This window comes from Dictyostelium discoideum (genome assembly GCF_000004695.1).
Source record: "Dictyostelium discoideum AX4 chromosome 5 chromosome, whole genome shotgun sequence".
NCBI classification, from domain to species: Eukaryota; Evosea; class Eumycetozoa; order Dictyosteliales; family Dictyosteliaceae; genus Dictyostelium; species Dictyostelium discoideum.
Window position 1 is genome coordinate 3,678,751 of NC_007091.3, and position 11,246 is coordinate 3,689,996.

General features: G+C 20.5%; 3 protein-coding genes and 1 pseudogene across 3 annotated transcripts in view; 3 read left to right on the forward strand and 1 right to left on the reverse strand.

The window, feature by feature from the left end:
- Window positions 1-380: 380 nt before the first annotated feature.
- On the forward strand, window positions 381-2,681 carry DDB_G0290119 (annotated as a pseudogene; the record flags this gene model as incomplete).
- Window positions 2,682-4,465: 1,784 nt separating this feature from the next.
- Window positions 4,466-6,995, forward strand: purD (phosphoribosylamine-glycine ligase; the record flags this gene model as incomplete). Its single annotated transcript, XM_630789.1, has 2 exons — window positions 4,466-4,912; window positions 4,995-6,995. The coding sequence occupies 2 exons, from the start codon at window positions 4,466-4,468 to the stop codon at window positions 6,993-6,995; spliced, it is 2,448 nt and encodes an 815-aa protein (XP_635881.1).
- A 137-nt stretch (window positions 6,996-7,132) lies between these two features.
- DDB_G0290125 (hypothetical protein) lies at window positions 7,133-9,649 on the reverse strand (the record flags this gene model as incomplete). The annotated part of the gene is made up of 1 exon (XM_630790.1): window positions 7,133-9,649. The coding sequence occupies one exon, from the start codon at window positions 9,647-9,649 to the stop codon at window positions 7,133-7,135; it is 2,517 nt and encodes an 838-aa protein (XP_635882.1).
- Window positions 9,650-11,146: 1,497 nt separating this feature from the next.
- The window catches only part of DDB_G0290127 (WD40 repeat-containing protein), a gene marked incomplete at both ends in the record, with an annotated part of 2,167 nt that continues 2,067 nt past the window's right edge, over window positions 11,147-11,246 (forward strand). Inside the window, one exon of the mRNA XM_630791.1 lies at window positions 11,147-11,246. This exon is cut by the window's right edge and continues 461 nt beyond it. Coding sequence (XP_635883.1) covers window positions 11,147-11,246 — 100 coding nt within the window.

Consider the following 11,246-nt stretch of genomic DNA (forward strand, 5'->3'; position numbering starts at 1 on the left):
AAAATAATTTCAACATACCGAGGAAATTTGGATCATTTAAACAAAATCGTTTTAATACTCTGTATGTTAGCTGATCTTCAAGAAACATAAAATGATGGTTTTGGCATTGAATTCGACAAAGATAAACTTAAAGAAATAAAAGAAAAAGAACAGTGTTTGTTGTTAAATAAAATAACTAAAATATAATAAAAAAGGGATGAATAAAAAATAAAAAAATTAAAATCTGGGATAACAAAAAAAATTAAAAAAAAAATAAAAAAAAATAAAAAAAAAATAAAAAAATAAAAATATTTACAAAAACTTTTCATTTTTTCATAAAATTTATTGTATTTTTAATTTTTTTTTTTTTTATTTTCCAAATCAAAACACAACAAAAAAAAATGATGAAAAATAATAATAATAATAATAATAATAATAATAATAATAATAATAATAGTAATAATAATAATAATAATAGTACAACCATTGAAAAATTAAATCAAATTATTCAAAATAACAATCAACAACTTTATGATAATGATTTTCATATTGATACAGATACAATTAAAATAATTAAACAATATCAACAATCATTAATAATTTTAAATAATAATAATGATATCAATAATTCAAATAAATTAAAAGAATACAACAATCAATTAATTATAATCAACGAATAATTGGAGAAATTAAAGATAAATTAAAATTAATTTACACATTAAATAATAATAAAAATAATTATATTTCTATTAATAATAAAAGATATAAAATACAAATGGACTAAAAAAATAATGAGTTTTTTATATGTAAGTTTTATTTATTAATTTTTTGCTTTTGTAAATGATATTTACATTATTCTGACTTTGGGGACCAAAATTTAGATGATTATTTTCAAGAGGTTTATATTTATACAGATAAGGAATATTTTAATTTTAGAAATAAATTTTATTGCATTTAAAGATGATTGTAATATTTTATCAAAATTAGAACAAAACCAACTACCATCAAGTGTAATGTTAGTAGATGGATTCAACAAGAAATTAATACAAAATATATTACCAGAAGGTATTTTATCCTTGTATTTAGGTGATATAAAACAAGAATTAACTATTGGTTCAATTCCTAATACTGTAACAACTGTTAATTTTTTACATGGATTCGATCAAAAATTAACCAAAGGTATAATACCAGAAAGTGTTAAAGTGTTACGTTTAGGTAATATAAAACAAGAATTAATTTTTGATTCAATTCCTAATACTGTAAAAACTGTTATTTTATGTAATGGATTCAATCAAAAATTAACCAAAGGTATAATACCAGAAAGTGTTAAAGAGTTACGTTTAGGTGATATAAAACAAGAATTAATTATTGATTCAATTCCTAATACTGTAACAACTGTTACTTTATATAATGGATTCAATCAAAAATTAACCAAAGGTTTAATTCCAAAAGGTGTTAAAGAGTTGTATATAAGTGATATAAAACAAGAATTAATAATTGATTCAATTCCTAATACTGTAACAACTCTTATTTTATTTGATGGATTCAACCAAATATTAACCAAAGGTATAATACCTGAAGGTGTTAAATTGTTGTATATAAAGTGTTAAAGAGTTACATATAGGTGATATAAAACAAGAATTAATTATTGATTCAATTCCTAATACTGTAACAACTGTTACTTTATTTGATGGATTCAATCAAAAATTAACCAAAGGTATAATACCAGAAAGTGTTAAAGAGTTGTATATAGGTGATATAAAACAAGAATTAATTATTGATTCAATTGCTAGTACTGTAACAACTGTTGGTTTATATAATGGATTCAATCAAAAATTAACCAAAAGCATAATACCTGAAGGTGTTAAAGAGTTGTATATAGGTAATATAAAACAAGAATTAATTATTGATTCAATTCCTAATACTGTAACAACTGTTACTTTATGTAATGGATTCAATCAAAAATTAACCAAAGGTATAATACCAGAAAGTGTTAAATTCTTACGTTTAGGTGATATAAAACAAGAATTAATTATTGATTCAATTCCTAATACTGTAACAACTGTTATTTTATGTAATGGATTCAATCAAAAATTAACCAAAGGTATAATACCAGAATGTGTTAAAGAGTTAGATATAGGTGATATAAAACAAGAATTAATAATTGGTTCAATTCCTAATACTGTAACAACTGTTACTTTATGTGATGGATTCAATCAAAAATTAACCAAAGGTATAATACCAGAAAGTGTTAAATTATTACGTTTAGGTAATATAAAACAAGAATTAATAATTGGTTCAATTCCTAATACCGTAACAACTGTTAGTTTATGTGTTGGATTCAATCAAAATAACCAAAGGTATAATACCAGAACGAGTTAAATTGTTACATTTAAGTTATATAAAACCAGAATTCATAATTGATTCAATTCATAATACAACAACTGTTAGCTTATTAGAACGTTTTAAAATCAATTATCTCGAAAGTATAATTCCAGAGGGTGTTAAATTAAATTAAAAAAAAAATAAAAATATTAATGATACAAAAAATAAAGTTTAATTTAATATAAAAAAAGCCAGCCCAAAAAGAATTACAAAAAACTCTCACAAATCCATTTGTGCCCAACTTGTTCCAGTTTTTTTTTTCCAGTTTTATTATTTTATTATTTATTTTTTTAATCACCGAATTGTTGTTATTTTAAAATTTTTTTTTTTTTTTTTTTTTTTCATATTATCATAAACAAAAGTATCTTTTTATTTTTTATTTTTTAAATTTTAAAATTCCAATATATTTTTGTTCAAAGGATAGTACTTGTTCATGTAATAAATGAAATATCACCTTAAAATGAAAAAAAAAAAAAAAATCCATTACGCAGGTAATGATGCTTAATTCCAAAAAAAAAAACACTCAAATTAATTTTTTGTTTTTAAAAATTTTATTTAAAATAAATATACAAAAAAACAAATTAAATTAAAGTAAAATAAAAATAAGAATAAATAAATAAAAAAAAAATTAAAAAATCAAAGACATAACTCATGAAAAATAAAAAATAAAAACAAAAAGAAAACAATAAAAATATTATAATCTGATTAAAATTAAAATAAATATTTATTAAAAAAACTATTAAACGTTTCTAGTTTGAGATCGAATTAATTTTAAAATTTCTTTTTTTAAATTGTTTATCAGAAAATGAATTGAAACTGATATTTTTTAATTATTTTGAATAAAAGAATTAACATGTATAAAAAATAATTCAATTATAATTAATAAAAACCATTTTCCCTCACTTTTTTCATTTTTTTCCCACCTAATTTAAATATGTTTTATCCAATAATAAATATACAAAAAAGTGTGTATTAATTTTTTTTTTTTTTTTAAAACTGGAAATTAAAAGAGCTATTAAATGAATTTGTTGAATGGATTCAATGAAAAATTAAAACCAGGTTTTTATGTGAAGGTATTAAATCGTTACATTTATATGATATAAAATAAGATTCTTTAATTAGCAATATTCCAAGATTAGTTAATCATGTTTTATTAAAATTAAAACCCTACATGTATATTGTAAAAAAAAATGAAGATTCCTTTTTTCAATTTTATACTAAACAAAAACATATTATAGAATTAATTCCAAATATAAAAAATTTATTTTTAAATCCATGGATTTAATCAAATTTTAACATCTAGAATAGTATTAGAAGAAGGGATGTGGATTGTTTTTACAAGAATTAAAACTAAAACAGGTGATTCAATTGAAAAAATTAATAATTTACCATCACTATTAAATATATTAAATATTTAAAAAAATTTAATAAACATTAAAAACTCTAAATAATTTTTTTTTTTTTTTTTTAGATATATTGAAAATAATTATAACTTTTCTTTTTTTTTTTTTTTTTTTTTTGATTTGAAAATTAAATAAATATAGTCGTAAAAAGTCTTAGTTTTTAAAATATTCGGATTAAAAAAAAAAAAAAATCAAAAAATTATGTTTGCAAATTTGCGAATGGCCGCATCGGCATTTTAATTAAAACAAATAAACTTTTTTTTTTTTTTTTATTTTTTTTTTTTAATTTTTATATTTTTATCGTATTTTTTAACTTAATCTTTTTTTTTTTTTTTTTTTTTTTTTTTTTTTTTTTTTAATAATTTATTCTACTTTTTTTTTTATATCTTCAAAGTAAAGATAGTGTAAGTAAAAAATAGGGTGGGTCTTTTTTTATTTTATTTTTAGAATAAAATGAACAGACACACACCCTTACGAAATTATTTTTTATTTTTTTTTTTTTTTTTTCTACACTTTTTTTTTTTTTTTTTTTTTTTGTAAATTATTTTTTTTTTCTCCACGCACCTAAAATCCTTAATTAGTTTGTTTAAACATTCATATATTAATCTTTTTTTTTTTTTTTTAAAAAAAATAAAAATAAATAGCTTTCTTTTTTTTTTTTTTAATATAGTAAATATATATAAATAAATAAATAAAAAATGACAATAAAAAATAATATTTTAGTTATTGGTAGTGGTAGTAGAGAACATGCAATTACATGGAAATTATTAGAATCTAATCAAGTTGATAAAGTTATATTAGTACCAGGAAATGCATCAAGTTCAACAATGGAAAGAGTTATAACAGTTGAATGTTCAAAAATTGATGCAGAATCAATCTCAAACATTTGTAAAGAACATAATGTGGAATATGTATTTGTCGGACCAGAGGTACCATTAGTAGATGGTATAGTTGATGGATTAAAAAGAAAAGGTATCTCTTGTTTTGGTCCAACCAAAAAAGCTGCACAATTAGAAGGTTCAAAAGTATTTTGTAAAGATTTTATGGCAAGAAATAATATTCCATCTGCACGTTATCAAACTTTTACTGATTATAATAAAGCAAAACAATATATTGAATCTTTAAATTATAAAATTGTGTTAAAGGTAAATATATTAAAATAAATAAAAATAAATATAAAAATATTATTATTAATAGTAATTTTATAATTTATAATTAATTAAAAAGGCATCTGGATGTGCAGCAGGTAAAGGTGTTTTAATACCAAATAATAAAGAAGAAGAATTAGAAGGATTAAAAAGAATTATGGTTGATAAAGAATTTGGTAGTGCAGGTGATGAAATTGTAATTGAAGAATTTTTAGATGGTGAAGAATGTAGTTTAATGTGTTTTTCCGATGGTTATAGTTTAGTAGTTATGCCACCAGCACAAGATCATAAAAGAATATTCGATGGTGATAAAGGTGCCAATACTGGTGGTATGGGTGCATATGCACCAGCACCATTCATTGTAGACTGTAACAATAATGCTACCACTGATAAAAGTAAATCAAAGAGTTCATTTGGTACAATTATTGATCGTTGTGTTGAAACCATTTTAAAACCAACAATTAATGGAATGAGAAAAGAGGGTAAACCATTTGTTGGTGTTTTATTTGCAGGTTTAATGGTATCATCATCATCATCAACAACCAATGATAAAGTTATCAATGTTTTGGAATTCAATTGTCGTATGGGTGATCCAGAGACTCAAGTAGTTTTACCATTGTTAGAGACTGATCTATTTGAAATTGTATTGGCATGTATTGAAGGTCGTTTAGATGGATTGGATGTAAAATGGTCAAATAAGTTTGCAGTAACTGTTGTTGCCGCTTCAAAAGGTTATCCAGATTCTTATCCAAAAGGTTTGAAAATTAATGGTTTATTAGAGAATAAAAATACAAATGATAATATTATTTTTCAAGCTGGTACAACTGTAAATGGTAGTAATGATATTGTTACAAATGGTGGTCGTGTTTTATCATGTACATCGGTATCGGAGTCATTAGAAGATGCAATAAAGAATTCATATAAATTAATTGAAACTATTAGTTTTGAAGGTATGCAATATCGTAAAGATATTGGTCAAAAAGCATTAAACCATTTGGAAAGAAAGAAGCAACAACAAGCCAATTCAAAACAATCTGTATCCTATAGTGAATCAGGTGTTGATATTGAAAGAGGTGATGCTGTAGTTGATAATATTGGACCATTGGCAAAAGCAACCACTAGATTGGGTTGTGTTAGTGATTTGGGTGGATTCGGTGCATTATTCGATACAAAAGCAGCAGGATTTAGAGATCCAATTTTAGTATCAGGTACTGATGGTGTTGGTACAAAATTAAAGATTGCACAAGAACTTGGAATTCATGATAGTATTGGTATTGATTTGGTAGCAATGTGTGTCAATGATGTAGTTGTTCAAGGTGCAGAACCATTATTCTTTTTAGATTATTTCGCCACTGGTAGAATTCATGTAGATGTCGCAACTCAAGTTGTCTCTGGTATTGCACGTGGTTGTAAAGAATCTGGTTGTGCATTAATTGGTGGTGAAACAGCAGAAATGCCAGGAATGTATAAAGATGGTGAATATGATTTAGCAGGTTTCAGCGTTGGTGCAGTTGAACGTGACCAAATGTTACCATCAAACATTCAAGAGGGTAACATTCTATTGGGTCTTGCATCAAGTGGTGTTCACTCAAATGGTTATTCATTGGTTAGATATTTAATTGAAACCAAGAGTGGTGGTTTAACTTATAATTCAATTGCACCATTCGATTCAAGTAAAACACTTGGTCAAGTATTATTAACACCAACTAAACTCTATGTATTATCTTGTCTTGCAGCAATTAAAAGTGGTGGTGTAAATGGTTTAGCTCATATCACTGGTGGTGGTATCACTGAGAATTTACCAAGGGTAATTCCAGATGGTTTAGATTGTGAAGTTGAATTGGGTAGTTGGGAAATTCTTCCAATCTTTAAATATTTAGTTGAACTTGGTAATATGGAAACTGAAGAATTATTAAAAACTTTCAACTCTGGTATTGGTATGATTTTAATTGTTTCACCTGATAAAGTTGATTCAATCACTAAATCTTTAGAATCAAATAATGAAAAAGTTTATAAAATTGGTAAAATTATAAATTCAAAAACTTCAAAACAATCAAAATCAAAAGTAATTTATAAATAAATAATTTTTTTAAAAAAAAAAAAAAAAAAAAAAAAAAATGCATTTTAATAAAAATAATAATAATAATAATAAAAATAAAAATAATAAAAGAGATAGTTTATATTTTAAAAAATAAATAAATAAATAATTTTTTTTTTTTATTTTCTTTTATTTAGTAATCCATCTAAAATTTTTTTTTTTTTTTTAATATTTAACGAAGTTGTTGAAGTTGTTGTTGTTGTTGTTGTAGTTGAAGTTGAAGTAGTATTATTATTATTATTTGAAGAAGTTGTAGTTGTAGTAGTTGTTGTTGTCGATACTAATGAAGATAAATTTGAAATTGAAGTTGAAGTTGTTGAGGTTGTTTGAATTTTATTACAATTATTATTAAAATTTGTTGTTGTTGGTATTGTTGTTGGTTTATAATAATTATTAAAATTTTGATTTATTTTTAAAAGATTTGAAAATTCAATTAATTGATCATCTTTAAATTGGTTACCATCTAATTCAAATGATTGAATAATTTTATTATTATTAAAAATTGATAAAATTGATTGATAACATTTTTTAATTGATTGTTCAGAATTTAAAGATTGATCTAATAAATTATTAAATGAAATATTTAAACCGGTTAAAGTTGAATTATAATTTTCTAATGAGTTTGAAATTGAAATTAATGAATTTGACAATAAATTATTAAAACTTAAATCTAAAATTTCTAAAGATTTATTTTCTTTTAGCATTGTTGAAATTATTAAACCAACATTATTATTATCAATATTATTATTATTATTATTATTATTATCTAAATCAGAAATATTATTATTTCTTAATAATAATTGTTTTAAATTTGATTGATTATTAATTTTTAAAGAATCCATTAATTGTTTACAACCAATTGATTGGAAATTATTATCAGATAAATCTAAAATTTTTAAATTTGAATTTTTTAATAACATATTTGAAAAGTCAATTGAAACATCATCACCATTAAATAAATTATTTGAGAGATAACAATATTCTATGGTAGTGTTATGAATTAAACTATTTGATAAAGAAATACCAGTTTCTTTTGATAATTGATTATAAATTAAACTAATTGTAATCAATGATTTATTATCTTTTAATGCCGATGCTATCTTTTCACCAGATTCATCATCCAATTTCAAATAATTTAAATGAAGTGATGTAATTGATTTTGTATAATAAATCAATTCAAATAATGACATATTAAATGGTTTACCAAATGTATTATGACTTAAATTTATAGATTTCAAAGTTTTATTATCACCAAGATTTCTAATTGCATCAATCATTTTTGAATTAATTGAAATTGATGATGGTGATGATGGTATCCAATTTGCACTTGAAAAATGAAAATCATTACCACTACCAACCATCATCCAAGAATGATTATTATTATTATTATTATTATTATTATTATTTGTTGATGGTGGTGTACCTAATAATAATGAATTAAAATTAAAATTACCACCATTAAAATTACCACCATTACCAATATTATTATTATTACTATAATTACTATTATTACTTAATGAATTTGTAATATTAAAATTATTTGTTGAATTATTATTTGGACTATTTAATGATAATAAATTAATATTAAATCCATTTGATGATGATGATGATAATGATAAATTTATATTATTATTATTAACTTGTAATAATGTTGTTGATGATGATAAATTATTATTATTATTATAATTATTATTTATAATTGTATTATTTGTATTTGTATTTGGTGTTAATGGTGGTGACGATAATGAAAAATTTTGAACCATACAATCTAATCTACAAACTGCTTCTAAATTTATATTTGTTATTGAATGATTTTTATGTAAACCTTCAATTATTGCTTTTAAACCAGATATTTTAAATTCATTGAATGATAAATTTAAAATTTTTAATGTATGATTATGACGTAATGCATCACCAATTAAAATACCATCCTTTTCACGTAAAAAATTTCTTGATAAATTTAAATCTGTCAATACATTATTATTTTTTAATGAAGAGATAATAATTGATGAACCATTTGAAACTAAATCTAAATTCATTAATTCTAATTTCGTTATTGAATATTGTTGACAATTTATCAAGATTTCACTAATTCTTTCACCGAAATTTCTTTCATTATCTAAACAATAATTTACTAAACTTATAGTTTGAATTGTGGTACATTGATTTAAAAATTGTTGTAATTTACCATTGGTAATTTGATATGAATTATTTCTAGGTGTACCAATTACAATTGATGTACTTTTAATTAAATTATTATTATTACTACTATTGTTTTTTGATGATGATGATGATGATGAACAAAATGAATTTGAAGATGAATTTGAAGATAAAGATGAGGATGATGAAGATGTATATGGTTGTGGTTGTTGTCTTGTTATATAAATATCTGTAAATTTACATTCTCTACCATTTGGAATTAATGGATTGGTTGCTAATTGTAATATTTTTTCAAAACTTGAATGTTTAAAAAAACAAAAATGATATGGTACAATTTGTGATCCCCATTTTTTACAAACTAATGATAATTTTATTAAATTATATAATGTTGGATCATCTTGACTATTCTTTTCAATAATTATTGATATAATTGTATTTGGTAAATTATAAATTATTGTTTTTTTTTGATTTTTCATTTCTTTATTTAAAATTTTATTATTATTATTATATATAATATTATTACTTAACATAAATTTTTTTTTTTTTATTTCTTTTAAATTTTTTTTTTTTTTTTTTTTTTTTTAAAATTTTATTTTAAAAAATTGGTATATTTATTTTAAATGATTTAAATTATTTTTATTATTATTGGTTTTATTTTTATTGGGACAAATAAATAGGAGTTATTATTTTAACTATTATTACAAATTAATATTTTTTTTTATTTTTTTTATTAATTTGTTTATTTTTTTTCTAATGACAAAAAAAGTAATAAGGAAAAGTAATAAGGAATGTAATAAATTTTATTATTGTTTTTTTTTTTTTTTTTTTTTTTTTTTTTTTTTTTTGTTTTGTTTTGTTTACTTTTGGCACAAAACCACCCTAAAAATAATTAAACAAGTAATCAAAAAAAAAAAAAAGGAAAAATTATAATTATCCAAAAATTAAAAATTTAATTAAAAAAATGTTTTCCCCCCCTTCCAATTAAATTAATTTTAAGTTTTTTTTTTTTTTTTTTTCATCCCATTTTTAAAAAAGGAAAATTTGATAATTTCGGTGGAGGTTTTAAAAAAAAAAAAAATTTAATTTTAAAAAAAAAAAAAAAAAAAAGGTTAAAAAAAAAATTTAAAAAAATTTTTTTAAAAAATAAAAAAAATTTTTATTTAATAATTTTTTAAAAATAAAATTTAAAAAAAAAAAAAACAATTAAAAAATATTATTTTTTAATTTAAAAATATTAAAAAAAAAAATGAAATGATGCAAACACACATAAAACACACACTTAAAAACCACAAAAAAAAAAAAAAAAAAAAAAAAAAAAAAAATTTATTTGGAAATCAAATATTTTAAGAATATGTGTTTAGTGAAAAAATGTTAGTAGTATAAACAATTGGATTTATTTATAAATTTTTATAAATTAAAAAAAGAAGTAAAAAAAAAAAAAAAAAAAAAAAAAAAATATTTAACCAAAATACCTTAAAAACTTTAATTTTTTTATTTGATAACAAATTAATTTTCTTTTTTAAAATTATATTTATTTTATCAAAGAAAATTTTTTTTTTTTTATTTTTTTTACTTCTTTTTTTAATTTTAAAATTATGTTTATATTATTAAAATAAATTTTTTTTTTTTTTTTTTTTTTCCTTTTTTTCTTTAAAGATTTGTATAAATATTTATTTTGCAACAAATAACGACAATATTTTAACTGTATGTTTCTATTTATAACTTTTTTTTTTTTTTTTTTTTTTTTTAATTTTTATTTTTTTTCAAAATATCTCAATTGATTTCTTTGAAAATATTTCTAAAAAGTTTTTTTTTTAATTTTTATTTTTATTTTTTTTTTTATTAAACAAAATTGCTTTGACAATTTTAATTCAATTTTTTTTAATTTTTTTTTTTAATTTTTTTTTTTTTTTTTTCTAACTCAAAATTAAAAAAAAATAATTTAAAGGATTTCTAAAAATTTTGAAAATTGTATGAATAAAACAACTCAATCAACAATCTCTACAACTACAAATACAACCTCCCCCATAAAAATAATTTCAAATAATTCTTCCCCAAATTCTATATCACCAC